General features: G+C 40.2%; 1 protein-coding gene across 2 annotated transcripts in view; it reads right to left on the bottom strand.

The window, feature by feature from the left end:
• LOC124605497 (protein lifeguard 1-like) overlaps window positions 1–21,092 on the bottom strand; it is a 44,718-nt gene that overhangs the window by 14,319 nt on the left and 9,307 nt on the right. For both annotated transcript variants that reach the window (XM_047137226.1, XM_047137225.1), the window contains exon 3: window positions 16,491–16,758. In XM_047137226.1, the coding sequence (XP_046993182.1) occupies window positions 16,491–16,758 (268 nt within the window). The remainder of the gene's footprint in view (window positions 1–16,490; window positions 16,759–21,092) is intronic.

Below are 21,092 nucleotides of genomic sequence, written 5' to 3'. Positions count from 1 at the left end.
CAGCAGCAGCAGCAGCAGCACAGTCCAGTCCAGTCCATGGGAAAGAAAAATGGGCAAACAAAGCGGCAGAAGGAACACCATGGCAGTAGGAAGAGTAAAGAACAGAGAAGAATAGCGCATTAGCAGGGAGTGCCACAGAGGTTCTATGCATTTCAGGGTGCTGGCACCACCGCCGACCCATCCCAATACTCACACAATACCACAATCATGACAACCAGATGAAGATGACACGTGGAAAGGGGAAACAAAATGGTACAATAAACCACACAAAACATGGGGAAAAGTAGAGAGCAGAAACTGGCCATTGTGGAGGCAAGTCCCAAGGCTTCCCAAACCATCACCAATGATAACAGAAGGACTCCAATTCCAGAAGGAAATTCAGGTACTTAATTTTGGGAGGACAAAACACTTTCACAGGGGGAGGGGGAGGGGGGGGGGGGGGGGGAAAGAAACAGACAGACACATTCATGCAAGGGTCCTCTGCTCACATCAAAGGAGAGTGGAAGAGCGTATTTAGTGTAAATGGCCAAAAGAAGGGGCAGGCCAGCAAAATATGGGTCACTGTGAGGGGCCCAGCAACTGCAAAGAGGCGGAGGTGGAGGGAAGAATGCTTCATGATGGGATTCCCATAAATTTCACGATGTTTTCTAGACGGGGACAGCCCCTAAAAGTCAGTGCAAAGAAAATCAACTGCACAAGCTGCACGGAGGTTGTGGATGGCAGAGATCGAGGAGTGGTGGGAAAAATGCCAGGCAATACCCTGAAGGCCACATGTTGAGTCCATATATAATAAAACTCTGGTGAGAAATGACTGACTGATAAAACAGAGGGCCCAGATAATGGCTATCAGTTCTGCAGTAATCACACTACACTTGGCAGGCAAGAGATGGGTTCTGTGCAACCAAAGAACTGAGGGTGTAGCCCTTGTAATTGGTGTTTTACACCACTGGAAAAAACAACAGCATCCTGAAACTCTTGTTAAGAGTGAGCAGAACAAACACAATGCTATTGGAGCCACAGAGGCTTTTAGACTTTGGAAGGGATCCATCTGAATCCAGGGTCAAAAAAATATGGGGCGGTGTTCGGGAAAGTGCATGGGTAACAGGACAAAGAGGGGCGATGAAATTGCTACAGAGAGAAGTGAGGCAGAGCCCGATCAGCAAACCCACCCGTGGGCAGGCAGCGAGCAGGTGACATCCTGAAACCCTTTAAAGAACAGAGTAAGAGAGGGGTGAGCAGGGAATGAGCGGACAGCAACTGTGTAGGAAACAAGAACCTGGGCCTGCCGAACCGAAAGAGGGGGGCTGGAGATCCACTGTTAACTGGAAGACTGTCAACAGGGTTAGTGCGGAAGGCACTGGTACCACGATGGTGGTAGGCAGAGTGGAAGGGGCAGCTGAGCCATAAACTTGACAACCATAGTCCACATAGGACAGAACTAAGGCCCCATAATAGCAGAGAAAAGCTTGCACACCAACAGGTACAGGTAAGGAAATGAACACTGAGTTTACAAAAACATCAACATCAGAAGGCTGATATGGTGCAACCAAGTAAGAATGTTGTCAAAAGGAGGATCCAAAAAAATTGAGCTGGGTGACCATGGTCAAGTGTTGGACATTGAAATAGAGCTCCTGATTGGGATGGACCTTAGTACAGTGGTAGAAATGCACTACCCCCAATTTAACCACAACCACATGAGAGGGTCCACATGGAAGTGTGTGTATGGCACCTGGGAGCTGTCACTCCACAGAGGCTGCTGAGTGGGAACTATCCTAGATACAGAAATCGTCACATACAGAATAGGGGTGACCAACGAAGGCCACGAGTCCATTATAAGTAATGGGGAAAAGAATTAATGTGCGTATGCAATCACGTGGAATGCCATTCTTCTGGGTCCACAGAGTGCCAAGAACAGTGCCAACCCAAACTCTGAATGACTAGTTAGACAGAAGGTGGCGAATAAAAATCAGGAGGGCACCCTGAAGACCCCCACTCATGGAGTTGAAAAAGATGTGATGGCACCAAGCTGTATCGTAGGTCTTCTGAAGGTCGAAGAAAACTGACCAGATGGTGTCACTGAGAGAAACAATGGAAACTGGTCACTACTGCAGAGGTCATCACATGGTGATGAGTGAAATGAAGAGAAAAGATGAGGGGAAATGAGCAAAAATTCAATGGCAGAAAAAGTGCCATAAGCGACACTAAAATCGGTACAGGAACCATCATTAAGAAAGAGCAGTTCATGGTCTGCAAGAAACTAGTCTACAAGGAGACCCCAACAAGGCGAACAAGTGCTACTGCACAAGGAGTCATGGGCATTAAAATACCGAGGAGGGGGGGGGAGGGAGGGAGGGAGGAAATGCTGAAGGAGGGAAGTTAGGGCAGCAGGCTTAGGTGGCCTGTCGAGAGAGAGAGAGAGAGAGAGAGAGAGAGAGAGAGAGAGAGAGACCAACTAGCAACCCTTTAAAGCAGTGGAGCATCTTTAGTTAGTGTGCTCTGCGAAGCAGTCACAGACCAAAATGTGCCCTTTGCTGCACAGTAAGGCTTTGTAACTTTTAACACCAAACTAGATGGTTAGGAAAAAGAATCCAATTTTTCTGCTCATAGTGTTCTCCTGAATGTTATTTTATGCAGCTAAGGAGGTAAGAGATTAAGAGTTATTACGCTACTGTTTCAGAAGAATAAAATGCAATACATCACCACTTGACAACTGTTTTCTTTTGCACTTTTTCTGAAATTACACTGGTGTTTGTTAATAGATGTTTATAATTTGTTTTGTATAGTACTTCTTAAAACATTCACCTACATGAAGTCCAGGCTCCCTCTTGCACGTTTTCGCAGTAGAAAATTGTTTCTCTTCTTCCTCCTGGGTTTGCTGCAAATCGTGCAATCCTTTGTTGATTTTCTTTCCGTTCTGTATTTGTCAGATGATGGCCTTTATATTCCTTTGAATTCGTATTCCCCACCTGGCCAACTACTATTCAATTATATTTATTCTATAAAAAGGTGTGTCAGTTTTTCTTCGCATTCATTTTTGTCCATTGGATAAAGAATATAGATGTTCACTACAGCAACTTCAATCAACCAGAAAAACAATTAGGGGCAGCAGCCTTTTCAGTAGTTGCAAGAGCAACAGTCTGGATGATTGACTGATCTGGCCTTGTAACAATAACCAAAACGGCCTTGCTGTGCTGGTACTGCGAACGGCTGAAAGCAAGGGGAAACTACGGCCGTAATTTTTCCCAAGGGCATGCAGCTTGACTGTATGATTAAATGATGATGGTGTCCTCTTGGGTAAAATATTCCGGAGCTAAAATAGTCCCCCATTCGGATCTCCGTGCGGGGACTACTCAAGAGGATGTCGTCATCAGGAGAAAGAAAACTGGCATTCTACGGATCTGAGCGTGGAATGTCAGATCCCTTAATCAGGCAGGTAGGTTAGAAAATTTGAAAAGGGAAATGGATAGGTTAAAGTTAGATATAGTGGGAATTAGTGAAGTTCGGTGGCAGGAGGAACAAGACTTCTGGTCAGGTGACTACAGGGTTATAAACACAAAATCAAATAGGGGTAATGCAGGAGTAGGTTTAATAATGAATAGGAAAATAGGAATGCGGGTAAGCTACTACAAACAGCATAGTGAACACATTATTGTGGCCAAGTTAGATACGAAGCCCACACCTACTACAGTAGTACAAGTTTATATGCCAACTTGCTCTGCGGATGACGAAGAAATTGAAGAAATGTATGATGAAATAAAAGAAATTATTCAGATAGTGAAGGGAGACGAAAATTTAATAGTCATGGGTGACTGGAATTCGAGTGTAGGAAAAGGGAGAGAAGGAAACGTAGTAGGTGAATATGGATTGGGGCTAAGAAATGAAAGAGGAAGCCGCCTGGTAGAGTTTTGCACAGAGCACAACTTAATCATAGCTAACACTTGGTTTAAGAATCATGAAAGAAGGTTGTATACATGGAAGAACCCTGGAGATACTAAAAGGTATCAGATAGACTATATAATGGTAAGACAGAGATTTAGGAACCAGGTTTTAAATTGTAAGACATTTCCAGGGGCAGATGTGGACTCTGACTACAATCTATTGGTTATGAACTGTAGATTAAAACTGAAGAAACTGCAAAAAGGTGGGAATTTAAGGAGATGAGACCTGGATAAACTGAAAGAACCAGAGGTTGTACAGAGTTTCAGGGAGAGCATAAGGGAACAATTGACAGGAATGGGGGAAAGAAATACAGTAGAAGAAGAATGGGTAGCTTTGAGGGATGAAGTAGTGAAGGCAGCAGAGGATCAAGTAGGTAAAAAGACGAGGGCTAGTAGAAATCCTTGGGTAACAGAAGAAATATTGAATTTAAGTTGTGAAAGGAGCAAATATAAAAATGCAGTAAATGAAGCAGGCAAAAGGGAATACAAACGTCTCAAAAATGAAATAGACAGGAAGTGCAAAATGGCTAAGCAGGGATGGCTAGAGGAAAAATCTAAGGATGTAGAGGCTTATCTCACTAGGCGTCAGATAGATACTGCCTACAGGAAAATTAAAGAGACCTTTGGAGAAAAGAGAACCACTTGTATGAATATCAAGAGCTCAGATGGAAATCCAGTTCTAAGCGAAGAAGGGAAAGCAGAAAGATGGAAGGAGTATATAGAGGGTCTATACAAGGGCGATGTACTTGAGGACAATATTATGGAAACGGAAGAGGATGTAGATGAAGATGAAATGGGAGATACGATACTGCGTGAAGAGTTTGACAGAGCACTGAAAGACCTGAGCCAAAACAAGGCCCCCGGAGTAGGAAACATTCCATTGGAACTACTGACGGCCTTGGGAGAGCCAGTCCTGACTAAACTCTACCACCTGCTGAGCAAGATGTATGAGACAGGCAAAATACCCTCAGACTTCAAGAAGAATATAACAACTCCAATCCCAAAGAAAGCAGGTGTTGACAGATGCGAAAATTACCAAATGATCAGTTTAATATGCCACAGCGGCAAAATACTAACACGAATTCTTTATAGACGAATGGAAAAACTAGTAGAAGCCAACCTTGGGGAAGATCAGTTTGGATTCCGTAGAAATACTGGAACACGTGAGGCAATACTCACCGTACGACTTATCTTAGAAGAAAGATTAAGGAAAGGCAAACCTACATTTCTAGCATTTGTAGACTTAGAGAAAGCTTTTGACAATGTTGACTGGAATACTCTCTTTCAAATTCTGAAGGTGGCAGGGGTAAAATACAGGGAGCGAAAGGCTATTTACAATTTGTACAGGAACCAGATGGCAGTTATAAGAGTCGAGGGACATGAAAGGGAAGCAGTGGTTGAGAAGGAAGTAAGACAGGGTTGTAGCCTCTCCCCGATGTTATTCAATCTGTATATTGAGCAAGCAGTAAAGGAAACAAAAGAAAAATTCGGAGTAGGTATTAAAAACTTTGAGGTTCGCCGATAACATTGTAATTCTGTCAGAGACAGCAAAGGACTTGGAAGAGCAGTTGAATGGAATGGACAGTGTCTTGAGAGGAGTATATAAGATGAACTTCAACAAAAGCAAAACAAGGATAATGGAATGTAGTCTAATTAAGTCGGGTGATGCTGAGGGAATTAGATTAGGAAATGAGACACTTAGAGTAGTAAAGGAGTTTTGCTACTTGGGGAGCAAAATAACTGATGATGGTCGAAGTAGAGAGGATATAAAATGTAGACTGACAATGGCAAGGAAAGCGTTTCTGAAGAAGAGAAATTTGTTAACATCAAGTATAGATTTAAGTGTCAGGAAGTCGTTTCTGAAAGTATTTGTATGGAGTGTAGCCATGTATGGAAGTGAAACATGGACTGTAAATAGTTTGGACAAGAAGAGAATAGAAGCTTTCGAAATGTGGTGCTACAGAAGAATGCTGAAGATTAGATGGGTAGATTACATAACTAATGAGGAGGTATTGAACAGAATTGGGGAGAAGAGGAGTTTGTGGCACAACTTGACTAGAAGAAGGGATCGGTTGGTAGAACATGTTCCGAGGCATCAAGGGATCACCAATTTAGTATTGGAGGGCAGTGTGGAGGGTAAAAATCATAGAGGGAGACCAAGAGAAGAATACACTAAGCAGATTCAGAAGGATGTAGGTTGCAGTAGGTACTGGGAGATGAAGAAGCTTGCACAGGATAGAGTAGCATCGAGAGCTGCATCAGACCAGTCTCAGGACTGAAGACCACAGCAGCAACAACAACAACAACAACAACAACAATTTGTTTTGTATAGTACTTCTTAAAACATTCACCTACATGAAGTCCAGGCTCCCTCTTGCACGTTTTTGCAGTAGAAAATTGCCGTATTTACTCGAATCTAAGCCTCACTTGAATCAAAGCCGCACCTGAAAAATGAGCCTCGAAATAAAGAAAAAAAAAATTCTCAAATCTAAGCCGCACCTGAAATTTGAGCCTCGAAATTCAAGGGGAGAGAAAAGTTTTAGGCTGAACCTCCAAATCGAAACAAAGTTGGTCCATTGTAATATGAGACAATTTAGGTCGAATGAATGACGATACAGCTACGGTAGTTTGGTTCGAGTTGTAAGCTTAGCAGTTAAGCTTTACCAGGTAGCCATTGCTATGCGTCAGGCGCTCCGTCCGTATTTATAAGGATACCCATCCTTTTTCACGTGCTTCGTCTGGTTTGAATCGATTGCTTATTTTGCTTTGATCTGATAAGTGCCGTTTTCTACGTTATAGGTGTTTACGTCAGTCACTCTAAGTTGAAAATGCATTACTATACTGTGTCATGCATTGTTTGTCGCATTCTGATAGTGCGTGTTTACGGCCTGTCGCTGCTCGCAGCATGGCTTGCTTTTGTGCGCACTACCGCCGCCTACAATTAAAAAAAAGAGAGAAATCGTCTAATTAGCGAAACAATGGCAAGAGACTGCTATTTGTTGTTACTTACACTGCTGCTTTCTTTGATAATGATCAACAAGAACCAAATAATAGACTGCGTATGATAGAACATGTTCTGAACGAGAGTTTGGCGAAAATTTTTCTCCGTTTGAAAATCTTTGCGGCCTCTTCTTTAGTACATCAAATTCTGCACAGAAATTAGTCATCTTAGATTTAAAAATCTAGTCAGTTGCCGTGCTTCATTTCTGACTGTATCACTATTAGGCATAAGAGTAATACGAATATAAACATGACACAGTACTTATATTCTTCCGCGTTTGCTGTTGTCTCACTCTAGTTTCGTAGTTTATTAGGCAGACAGGATTTAAATGAGATAGAAGCAAACATGAAAGAATACATAGCAAAATGTTTATATTCATATTATTCTTATGGTGAAGAGAATACTGCATGTGATTCACATTTCATCAGGTTCCTATTAGCAACCATCTCTTCTCACAGGTAGGAAAAAGTTCAGAACGTAGAGTTGGCCATATTGACAAAAATCCCAGTCTTGCCAGTCGGATTTTCGTAGTACATTGAAATTCTGCTACATTCGAAGATGAACAATACGGAATTTGTATTTACTTCGTTGGATAATGTATGAAAATGCAGTGGTCGAAACTCGGGCGGAGAAAAAAAGCTCGTCTTCCAATTTTTTTTTAAATTTTATTTACTGACGCAGAGGTTTTGGCACCAGTATTTATCTTTGTGCCTACAAAGGATGCCTGTGTAGCACTACATATATTCGACGGCAGAAGTTAGTTATGGCGGCACCTACCAACATTTTTCAGAACTTCCGCTTGCTTCGCACTCGATTCTAAGCCGCAGGCGGTTTTTTGGATTACAAAAACCGGAAAAAAAGTGCGGCTTAGATTCGAGTAAATACGGTGTTTATCTTGTTCCTCCTGGGTTTGCTGCAAATCGTGCAATCCTTTGTTGATTTTCTTTCCGTTCTGTATGTGTCAGATGATGGTCTTTATATTTCTTTGAATTCGTATTGCCCACCTGGCCAACCACTATTCAATTACATTTCTTCTATAACAAAGATGTGTCAGTTTTTCTCCGCATTCCTTTTTGTCCATTGGATAAAGAATATAGATGTTCAATACAGCAACTTCAATCAACCAGAAAAACAATTTTTTCCACTACTTGTATGATCTTGTAAAACCATAGCAATTTAAGTACTGATCAGCCTTGTCTGCTCCTCCCATAAACTTTGTGTATTCCAAAATAACAATGGGTTTCAGGAACCACACAGGCTCTTTCCTCTGATAACCAGTAACCAATTAGGTTTGATGACCAATGAATGTACTCAACATAATCACTAACCTCTTATCACAGAATGAAAGACAAGTAATTTTCATCTCACTTTGATAGGCACATAACTCTTGTTCTCTGAATCGCATGGAAAATCCTCCTTAGAAGGCAGAACTGTACATTTTAGATGAAATTTCATTTTGTACAATTCCTGAGAAAGTTAAGGGCTTGTGTACAACCTGTCAGTAAAGATGTGATAGCCTGAACCACCTGCAGAAGCTAGTAACTGCTGTGCCAAATGAACCACTATTCAGGTTGCAAATGGTAAATCAGGATCAATGAGCCTTTCTGTAGTTTTCTTTCCGTAACATGGAACGTGAGAAAAAACATAACCATTTTCTGACTCACTCAGACAGAAAATTCTTAAACCCCACTTTGTTGGCTTCTTTGGATTGTAGCACTTTAATTGAATTTTTTCTTTGAATTCTACTGTGTTATCATCTATAGCCACATTTATTTTTGGTACAGAAGGTTACTTGCATCTACTATCAATATACTCAATAACATTCTTCACCTTACTCATTCTTATGTTGACACTACTGAGCTATGGCATGTGGAACTAAATGTGGCATCCAAAATACTTGGAAAAAATAAACACTAGAGATGAGAAAAAGACTTCCTTGAAAAATGAACATCGTTCTAGCCAGACTTCTGTAAAATAATTCTGCCATCAAATTCAACGTGATGCTCAATATTACACCAAGAAAAACTTTAAATTCTTGTAATGAACCATCCCTACATGAGTGCACATTGAGTTTTGTAAGTGGAGTCAAACACCATGAGGAATGGCGAAACTTTGTTGCGTGACGGAAAAAGGAAACTTCATGGGATCACTGTCGCCATCAAGATAAACTTTCCACGTATTCGCTACAATTTGTGCGTGTCTATTCCACTCCATCATTAGATTCTGATTCACTAGAACTTTTATCAGTGAAAACAGGGGAAGTTTCTTCTTAATCACTTTCATCACTGAATTCTCCTCCATTCTCAATGTCTTTGAGAAGCCACCTGGCAATATCATCCTCGCCTGTGTGTTTTCTGCCAGCAATTAGCGTACTAGAAATGTGTGACTGCAACACGCTTTGAGTTGTCAGATCTTCATACTAAGTGCTGCCATGTGCCTAGCTAATTCCAACAATGGAGCAAACAGAAAAGAGTCTCTCTCTCTCTCTCTCTCTCTCTCTCTCTCTCTCTCTCTCTCTCTCTCTCTCTCTCTCTGCATGCATGTAATGGGCACTCAACAGCAAGGTTATCAGAGTCCTTACAAAAATTAGTAGAAACAAATGTCTAAAATATTGTAAATTTGGAAAAGTTAAGCTCACTTTCTCCCCATCTCACCCACACATTTAAAATTCCTCATAACATTCCACATAGTTTTAGAACATATGACTGTATTTACACTATCAATTACAACTCAACCAATGCAGTTGGATAGTAGTTGTGATCGTTCAAAATGTCCTAAAACATTGTACTACAACTATGTGCAGGACTTCCCCTAAACTGGGTCTCTGCAGTAACCAGGGAGGGATTTGATTTTAATGCTGCATTGGGGTTTGTACTTTTCCCACAGCAAGTTACTTCACCATGTGCTTCACATGGATTCCAAAAGGCCTTGTTGCTGATGTACAATTTGAGAAAAGGTGTTCTGAAAAGGTATTGTATTGATGGATGTTCAACAGTACAATATGGCGGTGGGTTGGGGGCAGCAAGGAAATCATGTACTTGATGCACCCTAAGTTGCCAAAATGAGTGGCGCTTCTCTAGTCTCGGTACAGAGACTGGGTATGGTGCTGGTCCTGTAGGCAGCAGTGGCCAGCCGGATCCCCTCATGGTGGATAGCTACTATGTCCTTCAAGTAAGAAGCTATTGCTGAATTTTATACTGAGCACCCATGATCTCATAAAAAAAAAAGTCATATGAAACTTCAGCAGACACACCCTGTTCTCTGCCAAGACCTGTGGCTAAGGCACTTTAAGACAATTAGTGCTTTCTGAGTTCTGGGTCACTTAGGTGCGATAACAGTTTTGAATACAAAATGAGGCCCAAAAAATGTGTAACAGTGTCCCCTCTTATGCAAGTCAAGCAAATTTAAAATATGGCAAGTACAATTTAACACACACACACACACACACACACACACACACACACTATCTGCAGAAAATTTAAAAACCTGTCTTCACAGCCCACTCCACAAATCTCCTTAATTTGCAGAATTGCTGTAGCAGTGTGGAAGGAGAACAAAAAATTGCAAAAACTTCCATAATTAAGGAGCATTGCATGGGCTGACAGTACGTCATCAACTTTGTACCTAAAAATGGGTTTCGGTCACAAGTGCTGAACGAACACAGTTAGGTGGGCACAAAAGCCCCATTGGTGGAGCTGTCCTAGAATATCGTATGCTTTATTGACACCAAAAAGTATTCCCATACAATGCTATGAATGAAAGGCAGCTGGATAGCCACCTTCAGGGTCAGGTTGCTGAAGTGGACCAATATGTCCTGAATCCCCACATAATGGCTAGGTCTCTAATGTTCAGACCAAACAACAGTTGACATTCTTTCCAAGGTCTTCTCTACACAGTTCATTAAGATACTGATGCTGTGACAAACCTTTCAGTCCTTTCCTGGTTTGAGGAGTGGTCTCAAAGTTGTCTGTCTCCACCAGTAGGGAAATTTTACCGCCTGCATATTGAATTAAAACATTCTAGGAAAATTTTCTTTGGGGCTGTTTGCAAGGTACACAGCATACTGAAATGGATTTGGTTATGACCAGGCAAAGTATCACCAGCCTCTGGCAGTGCCAAATAGAACTCCTGCATGGGGAAAGGGCAGTTGTTTGACTCAGTTTTGTTCTATTTGAAGTCCACCTTGCCCCCTCCATGGTTGGCAGCAGCAGCAGAACTCTATATCTTGGCTGGTAGTGGCAGTACCCACTGTTCGGGCAATGTATCTGGGCACTGTTTGGAGACACCCCTGCTTCAGTAATGCTGCTATAAGTAATTGACTGCATTTACCAGAACTCCTCCGATGGTTTCCCATACTTTCGTAGAACAAAAGGAGCAGTTGACAGAGTCCAGGAACACTTGCCAGAACCTTCTCTTGCTCTCATTGATTACGTGTTGAGCTCTTGGTTCTCACTACTCTAAAAGCTGTGAGGTTTTCTGCTATTGGGCAGAACTGAAATCGTTGCAGACCTGTACACCTGACAAAGATTGCTGAGCTGCACTCCTTGGTCCACCAAGATACAAGGTGCCTTCTATGCAGACCTGACTACTTTAGGGCAGATAAGTCAGTAGCTCGATGGGTGACATAGGAGATGTGATCCACTCATTCCTGAATGTTGTCTCAGTTTTAAAACACAACCAGCTGGCTGAGAGGCATCCAGTTTGCTCTGTTACCATCCATCTTGGCAGCTTGCTTTCAAGGATTGGTCCATCTGGTAGTGAGAAGTGGGCACTGGAATGAATGTCAACATTAACTTCCCACTGAACAGAATCTACAATGCCCCTGACACATCATGAGGGTCCCTGAAACTAGACCCCTGGTGCAAGCAGAGTTTGAGAACCACTGTATGTTATGAGCACTGAAGTCTCAGTGACAGAAATGTTTGGGGGAGGTGTTCTATAATATCTGTGGCAGCCACAATCTATTGATCTTGGGGTGCTAATGTATGGGGGAGCTTTCCTATAATATCTGTGAGAGCCCCAGAATCTATTGCATCTCGGGGTGCTAAGTACAGGCAGCACATGGTGAACCTTTGACTCATATGAATTTCAACTGCAGGTTACAAGTCAGTAACCAGAGACAGAGTGGAGGTGCGATGTGCGTTATTCATAAATACAGCAATCCTTCCATTGGCCCTTTCCTCAATCAGGTCACCCTCACAGTGGAGGGTATAGACTCTTACAACAGGGGCATCAATAAGGTTAAAATGTGCGTTTCTTGTGAACAAAAGTGTAGGTGATGTTCCAAGCTAAGTGTTTCAATTCCTCTACATGCATCCTAAATCCATTGACGTTCTGCTGTAGTATGGGGAGGTTTTTCTTTCACCCTGTCTCCCCACTGGGGTGATGATCCAGTGACAGTTGGAGGCTTAATCAAGGACCTAGATGGTTGAGTCATACGGACTGTATACTATTGTGTCTGAAGTAGAACCATTAGGACCATCAGATAGAATGAGATTTATGTGGTGTGACTGTTTTTGACCTGTCTTCTTTTGATGTTCATGTTTTCCTTTAGGTCTGTTTGTCAGAGGAGATTTCATAGGAACGTTCGTGGCAGTGCCAGTGGCAATGCTGGCCTGTTTACCCAAGTCTGGGTGTTCAGGTACTGGAAGCTCTACAATTTTGGCAATTGTGGCCTTTTCTGGTATTCTGAGGTTAACTATACACTTTTTTGAGGGCTGAAGCAAACTAAGTAGTGAAAGTGGAAGGTTCCAATGCTTTATAACTTCTTTTGCCTCACCATACAGAACACCCTTTGTTGTTTTTAGCTCCCGTACCTTCCTCTCTTCAAAGCAGACATTGCTCAGACAGAGTGACCCCCCCCCCCCCCCCCCCCAGGCAATTAATACATTTTGGAGGCTTTTTGCAGATGATGCTGTGGTGTATCAAGAGGTTGTAACAATGGAAAATTGTACTGAAATGCAGGAGGATCTGCAGCAAATTGATGCATGGTGCAGGGAATGGCAATTGAATCTCAATAGGAATGGCAATTGAATCTCAATGTAGACAAATGTAATGTGCTGCGAATACATAGAAAGATAGATCCCTTATCATTTAGCTACAAAATAGCAGGTCAGCAACTGGAAGCAGTTAATTCCATAAATTATCTGGGAGTACGCAATAGGAGTGATTTAAAATGGAATGATCATATAAAGTTGACTGTAGGTAAAGCAGATGCCAGACTGAGATTCATTCGAAGAATCCCAAGGAAATGCAATCCAAAAACAAAGGAAGTAGGTTACAGCACACTTGTTAGCCCACTGCTTGAATACTGCTCAGCAGTGTGGGATCCATACCAGATAGGGTTGATAGGAGAGAGAGAATATGCAACGGAGAGCAGCGCACTTCGTTACAGGATCATTTAGTAATCGCGAAAGCGTTACGGAGATGATAGATAAACTCCAATGGAAGACTCTGCAGGAGAGACGCTCAGTAGCTCGGTACAGGCTTTTGTTAAAGTTTCGAGAACATACCTTCACCGAAGAGTCAAGCAGTATATTGCTCCCTCCTACGTATATCTCGCGAAGAGACCATGAGGATAAAATCAGAGAGATTAGAGCCCACACAGAGGCATACCGACAATCCTTCTTTCCACGAACAATACGAGACTGGAATAGAAGGGAGAACCGATAGAGGTACTCAGGGTACCCTCCGCCACACACCGTCAGGTGGCTTGCAGAGTATGGATGTAGATGTAGAACAAATGACTCCTCTGTCAGCAACCCTGCTTCAAACAGCATCTCCCTTAAAGTGCTGGCATTTAAAACAACACAATGGTTGGGTATATAGTGCATCCTGTTTAAGCAAATCAAAACTACCTTAGTATGCTGTGGAAGTGTTGCACTCTGAATGTAAGCATAAAGGAATCCGATTTCACCAGTTCACCATCTACCCTTTTCTTCATATTTTATACTGATCCACCTTCTTGAGCCCACTCATCTTTCAGTTCTTACTATGGAACATCCCTGCATAACACACCTTTGCTTTAGTTCAAGTCTTTGTGTAGGATATTTCAATGCCATATTCACCGAGGCACGTAGCATCCAGGTTTGTTGCTTGTTGGAAACTGCACATTTCAACCAACAATGTTACATTTCTCAATCACTTTATAGATTTTACGGTGCCAGCAATGTCCTCTAAACCCTTTGAATAAAGGAACTTTAAACACTCTAAAAGTGACCTCTTTTCCTTTTCACTATTAAAAACATATTCTGTCTAGTAGTGTGTGTTCCACTTCTATAAATTGAAGTATTTGGAATAATCTCTTCATCAAGAGGAATGACAACACGAGGCTTCTTGTCAGGTTGGGTGTTATTACCCTAAAGTGGTACACCCATTCCACTGTGATATGTGACCAGACAGTGCCCTGCTTGCTTGGGTAAGCATTATACAAATGAGATCCAGCAGGTGCCCCACAGGTTCCCTGGCAATGAGTGTTTCGCGTCAACAGACTTGCATCTCTTTGGCACGGAGCACACCTAGAGATAGCACATTTTTTTAAACAGAGGTTTATATCCTCTTAAAATCCAGGTGACGAAGCCAATATCTCTGATTCATATGAAGTATAACACTCCACTGGCATGCTACACAGTGATCACTGAAGCATGCACAGAGCTCACAGTTACAGAGGACTGGTGATGGTTACAGGTATCCAAGCTCAGGAAACCTAGGTTCGCCAAGCCTGTACCTACCAAATGAAGGCTGAACTCGCTGAAGTACTCACGATTTAGAATGACCCAGGTGATTGGTGTGGTTGTATAAAAAATGCCACAGATGCAAGTAGCATTATACCTTGGGGATTAAGGTTTACATTTCATCAAAAACAAGGTCTACAGAGATGGAACACGAGTTTGACTTAGGGAAGCACCTTAGCATATTCCTTATGCAATTAAAAAAAAAAAAAAAAAAAAGGAAAACCCAGATGCTAGTACATGGATTTGAACTGCCACCTTCCTGACAGTGAAATTACTATCTTACCACCACCCATCTTATTCAACGCAAAAGAGCAGTGTGTCTGACAGTAAATTAGTCAGTGTCTTGAGTGACTGCATTTTGTGATGCTTATGATTGCATTTTCTGATTTAATGAATTCTCTCGCAATAAATTCTTTTTAAGATGAAAATATACAACAATCCGCAGACTCACCTGCAGCTCATACATACACGAAGTTGTCAAGTTTATAGTCTGACTTATTATGCTCAGTTTGTCATTTATGAACCAATCCCAAGCTTACTGTGCCCAATACATTATGTGCAGTCACCTTTTCTTATTTCTTGTTTTTATCATGTCTAGGGTTTCCCAATACTGTATCAACATTTCACAAGGGACAGAAGTGTCAAAGTATGTAGTAAAGTATGTAGTCTGAAGACCACACCATCTAGTTCATGAACAGAGAACTCAGTGTTGAAGTTGAGTCAAGGCATGTTTGTTATGTTTAATTCTAATAGGTTACAATAAATATTCAGAGTTCTAAGCAGTGACAAAGTATGGCTGTTCCAATTTGATTCAAAGACATAATGACAATTTTTTAGTAACACTGTTACTACTGCTCTAACAAGAGCCTTGAGTGTCACGAAAACAATGTAGTCTCTCTTCTTTGCAATGGCAACAGGTATGCTGAAGTAGGCCTTCCTCATTTTTTCAAAGGAATCCTGGAGATGTGTTGCAGGTGGGTTTGTGCATGATCTTCAGCTGTTAAATGCACCTATTCACATGACAAGACAAAAGGTATTTTTTTTTCCAGGCAAAGAATCAAAAGTAGACATTCATTTGTCCTTTACAGACCAGATTTCACTTGGGTTACAGTTCTTTTTTCCTTTAAGAAGAGAGCAAGCACATATGTACATCATTTTGAGATGCTGACAGCACATGTGCTATGGAATATTTTTGTAAACTTCATAAGAAGGTGTATCATGAAACCCTCACTAAATGCAGATGAACAAGTTTAATGAGAACATTCTGATGAGAATTGAAGACAGGTTTCCAGAATGACTATCAATTTGAAGAGTCAGACTAAAATGAAGTTTCTTAACAGACTCAACTGGGATTAAGTCCTGATCCACAACATGTACCGCAGATATTGGCATTCCTCAGCCAGCACTCCTTGGCAAGAGTGCGTCTCAGAAGTCCCAGGCGTTTCTTAAAACTGCTGTGAATTTTGTAAAGGTACAGCATATAATTTTACAAAACAACCATAATACTGTCATACTACTGATGTCAGCTTCAAAACTTTTTATAAATACAAACTATTTACATGGTTTCTTGTGTTAAAGTCTTAATTGTCAGCTTAAAAATAAATGCAACATAAGGTGACAACTTCAGTTGGAAGTTACATAAAAACTTTTTTAGTGCATATTGTCTTTTATACATGCAAATAATAAGTAGACAATATTATTTGGTTGTGTTTAATGTGGATGCCAGTATTTTAAATCAATAACAAAATAATTCTTAATGGCTGAAATTACAGTAACTTTAATGCCACTGCAAAGATCCATGTATTTCAAAAACCATACCTGATGAAACCATGTCGTATTGTTTTTTCACTGAATCCAAAATTGTCTACACTGTCTGAAGTGAGAGGTTCATCTCCGTAAGACCCGTACATAGTTGGTTGTGGAGCTGGTGCTGCAAAGCCTGGAGCTGGAGGTGGCACGTTACCGTATGGAGGGGCTCCAGGTGGAGGTACGAAACCACCAGCTGTGTATGGAGGAGGTGCAGGATAACCCTGCTGCTGCGGATAGCCCGGTTGTGGTGGATAGCCTGGTTGCCCAAATGGAGGACCTACAAAATCCACCCATCAGTAACATTTCAAAGTGTCACTCAACAAAATTTGGAACAGCACTGTTTTTCTTGTCGCACATTAATATAAAAATGTACAACATAATTATGATAATTTTCACAGAATCCCTGCATAAGTAAAGGGAGATCTTCCCACATTCAGGCAAAAGCAATTTCACTATATACACAGGAAATCAAGCTCCAAGAAAAACATTTAATTATTTAAGAGTATATATGTATCAGATGCGTCACACACACACACACACACACACACACACACACACACACACACACACACAAACCATTTAAACAATGCTAAGGTCGCAAGAGCTTCATACACTGATATTTAATAAATTACTAGAAACAAAAGTTTTCAGTCATTACATATTCCAGCAGTAAAATATGTATGTGAGTCAATAGTGTACAAGCAATTACACTGTCACTGAAAGCAGAACAATAAAGAAATCTAAGTGTTGAAGAAATTAAAGCTCTACAACTTTTTGCCCGTTTGCTTTTCTCTCCACTGCTGGTGGCAGAGTGATGGAGGATGAACTTTTGGCAATGCCAGCCACTTGCACTGGTGAAACATCAGAAAAATTGTTAAATGTCAGTCAGAGAGCCCAAGACAAAAACCAATATATAACATGACAACAAATGCCCACAACTTCGTTCTAAAGTGAAAATCCATCGAATTTTCAGCATTTTTAACTTTGCTCCAACATAAAGAGATACTCCCAAGGAAGTGGCACCTGCCTTCTGCTGCTCCAAATCTATATAAAAAATATATGAAACAATCTGAGCATCCATCTTACATTGTTTGAAGATGCTGCAATTTACTGGAAGATCAAAACCAATTTTTAAATGATTACAACAAGGTATTTGTTTGTTACAAATAGTGGCAACTGACACTCTAAACAATAAAAAAAAAGTGATGGAATCTACACGAGTTACTAAAATGAATCCGTTAAATTTCAGTTACTCAATAAAGCACACAAATTTAAAGGCAGTCTATTCAACTAAATATCTAGGGATTACAATCATGAACAACTTAAAATTGGAACAATCACACACAAAATGGCAAACTAAAGACTGTTTTACTGGTGGAACACTTAGACAATGCACCAAATCTATAAAGATATTCTTACATTGTGCTTGCTCATCCTCTTCTGGAGTACTGCTACGCAGTATGGGATTCTGGCCGGATAGGACTGACAGAAGAAGTTCACAGAAGGGCAGTTCATTTTATATTATCACAAAAAAAAAACCGACAAGAGTGTCATGGATATGACATGTAAATTATGGTGGCAATCATTAAAACAAAGATGTTTCTTGCTGTGGCGAGATCTTTTTATGAGATTTCAGTCATCAACTTTCCCTCCTCCCCGCCCCCCCCCCCCCCCCCCAAAACATGGAATCTTGAATCCCACTTACAAAGGCAGAAATAGCAACTCCAATAAAATACGAGAAATAAGAGCTTGTCTAGAAATATTTAAGTGTTCATTTTTCCTACCTGCTATCTGACAGTGGAACAGTTGAGAGAGAGTCTAGTGTGACCTGCCTTTCTAGTTTTATTTCTTATTTATGTCACAAATTCTATTTTCATATCAATATGAAAAAAGATTAGGGTTGAACTGATGTCACAACAGATACATGGAAAAAAATAAAATTTTAAGTGCTTAATAATAATCACAACACTTGTGTAGTCTGTGGACATGAAAATATTCAGGTACACTCTGGTGTTGCAACAATTGGTTCACAACAATTTCACACACTAACTATACAAAAGTCACTAAGAGAAGGAAAACCTCATACCCCAAAAATACATATTTTACAGGAAACTAGTCAGCAATTTTGTGGTATTTACAACATCATTTAATAAGACATGAGGTTTTGCAATTGTTTAAATGCAGCAACTCATAACTTATTGTATGTTTTCATTTGGTAGTGAAAATGATGCTGGTAGTACACGTGGACCTTCTGAGCAAGAAAAGTCTTAACTATTTAGTCATCTTCAATATTCACAGTTATTTACTTGCTTGTAGGTTTCCTGCAATATCAAGAACTCTCTCCAGAAAATTTGCTGACTGGCTGTAAAATTTATATACTACCTACTTATGGGCCAATCTGTGTAATTACTATACTCTTACAGCGTAATGTTACTACGTACATATAAGGAGTAGAAAGAAACTCACAAGGCAAATCTAAGCTAACTTTTGGATTCGTGATTCTTTTTCACTAATAGAATTACACTTTATAGTTTTTTTACTTAAAGAAGTGTACATCATTTGCGCCCTTACCATTTTTGGATAATCTGTTTCATCTTCTGCACATATTAACTAATCAATGAACAATAAACAGCTTATTGTACATTAATCACTACACTATAACATTGTTAACTTACACAAATAATGTTACAAATATTGCCAACGGACTCTAAATAATTGTTACATTGGTACAACACAATGCGCATGTCACCGAAGTGGTATCAAATAGAAGACCTGCACCACGTGGCTGAACAACACCAAACCTGGCCAATAATATCATACAACCTTTTTTCATTGGCTCAACAATGAAGTAATAACAGAAATTTTCTAAGCAGAGACATCCTTCTAACATGCAAGGTTTCACACCTTAGGATTTGAATGTTACAAGATACAAGGTTTTAATCCTTTGCTACAGAAGGATAAGCCTGTTTGTATTGATATACAGGGTTTTTCCATCTTCCACAGGGCATTTCTTGATGTGTAGAAACATGTAACTCACAACTGACAACTTAAGATCTATGAAGTTTTAGCATCATAATGATTAAAATTATTTATCCTGTTGAAGGATGGAAAACTGAGGTTTAACATCCCACCAACAACAAGATCAGTGGCGAGGATATAATGTAGCAAGTTATTAGGAAATAACATTCGATGCAGTAAGGCACGCAGCTGTGCAGCTCAGTGGCTGCAGGTTGGCTATGTTTTTCTTCACTCTGACTCTCAACGCAGCTGACATTACCAGCCATGAGAACAGTTAAGTAACATTTAGTCAGTACAGAAATTCATACCCCTTACTAATCTAAATAAACCATAGTAATTATCATCCAATTTTGTTCAAACTTGGTATGCAATCTTTTGTTATTACGGAAGGGATCCTGTCCAAATTTCAGATTTTCATCTATTATAGTTACGGAGATAGAGAAAATTACTTAAATATCCTAAAACCGACACTTATGCTTAAAAACTCAGTTAGGAGCAATAACCAAATGTCTTATTATCATCTGAAGTCTTAACAAAGCTCACAGTACATAAAATCACTTAACTGGAATTTTCTTTTCAAAACTTTAATTACTCTACATCATGTACAATAAAAATCATTCAAAATTATTATTTGCTTACTAGTTTTTGTGTGAATACATGGGAATGAAAGAGTGTATGTGGGACATATGTTAAAAATTAATATCATTTTATGTAAAACCTTATAAAATTGAACCGTGGGAAAATGGTGGTGCAACGTCAATGTGTGCTTGCTTTTGTAAGAGAGCAGCCAGAATAAAAGTCTGAAGCGGAAAAGTTTCTATATTAATTTAAAGGATATTTTGCATTTCATTCTATTTTATTAAACAATATATTAGAAATTGAAATTGTAATGACATAAATGACTATCTGATTAGTGGTTGGCTAAGGCAAGTTTGGCTGCAAGAATGATTTGGAAGAACCATTCTGATCGGTCATTCAGATCAATAGCCAATCAGAATTAAGCGGTTCCTGTGTGCAGATAGTCAGATGGGCAAAGAGGAGAGGAGCATTGAGAGAGTCACCCGCTAACCTGTTTCCGAGGAACACCCTGCTTGATGTATCCGCGAAAATAGTATGTAAAATGAAGAACTAGGGAGATCATTCCAGATAGAATGTGTAGTGACTAAAGTGGTTCAAGTTGCGAACATTTTGAGAAAAGCGTGAGGTTTCAGAACTAATTAGTTGAAATTTTAGAAGCGTGTAATCTTTAGATCGTAGAGAGAATTCCGCGTGGCACATTCCGTGTTATTGAGGGAATACTTTGGTGAGCACTTCTAACATAGAAGACCATTGAAACAACTGAATGTTCAACTCGCTAATAGTGGTGGGTCAGTGACCGTTAGATCGCAAAATTAATCAGGTCGGAATTGCAGGAATTCCGGCTGCTTTCACATGTCAAATATGTTGGATAAACAATGAACTTGGAATGATAAAGCATTTGCATCATTAAACATTGACTTTATAGCCACTTCATGTGATTACATATGAATAAAAAAGACATTAACAGAATTTTCAAATGCTTACTGCAATTAAACTGCATTCTCCTACCGCCTG

This window comes from Schistocerca americana, chromosome 3 (assembly GCF_021461395.2).
Source record: "Schistocerca americana isolate TAMUIC-IGC-003095 chromosome 3, iqSchAmer2.1, whole genome shotgun sequence".
NCBI classification, from domain to species: Eukaryota; Metazoa; Arthropoda; class Insecta; order Orthoptera; family Acrididae; genus Schistocerca; species Schistocerca americana.
The sequence above is the reverse complement of the archived record's forward strand: the minus strand, read 5'-3'. Positions and strand labels throughout refer to the sequence as shown.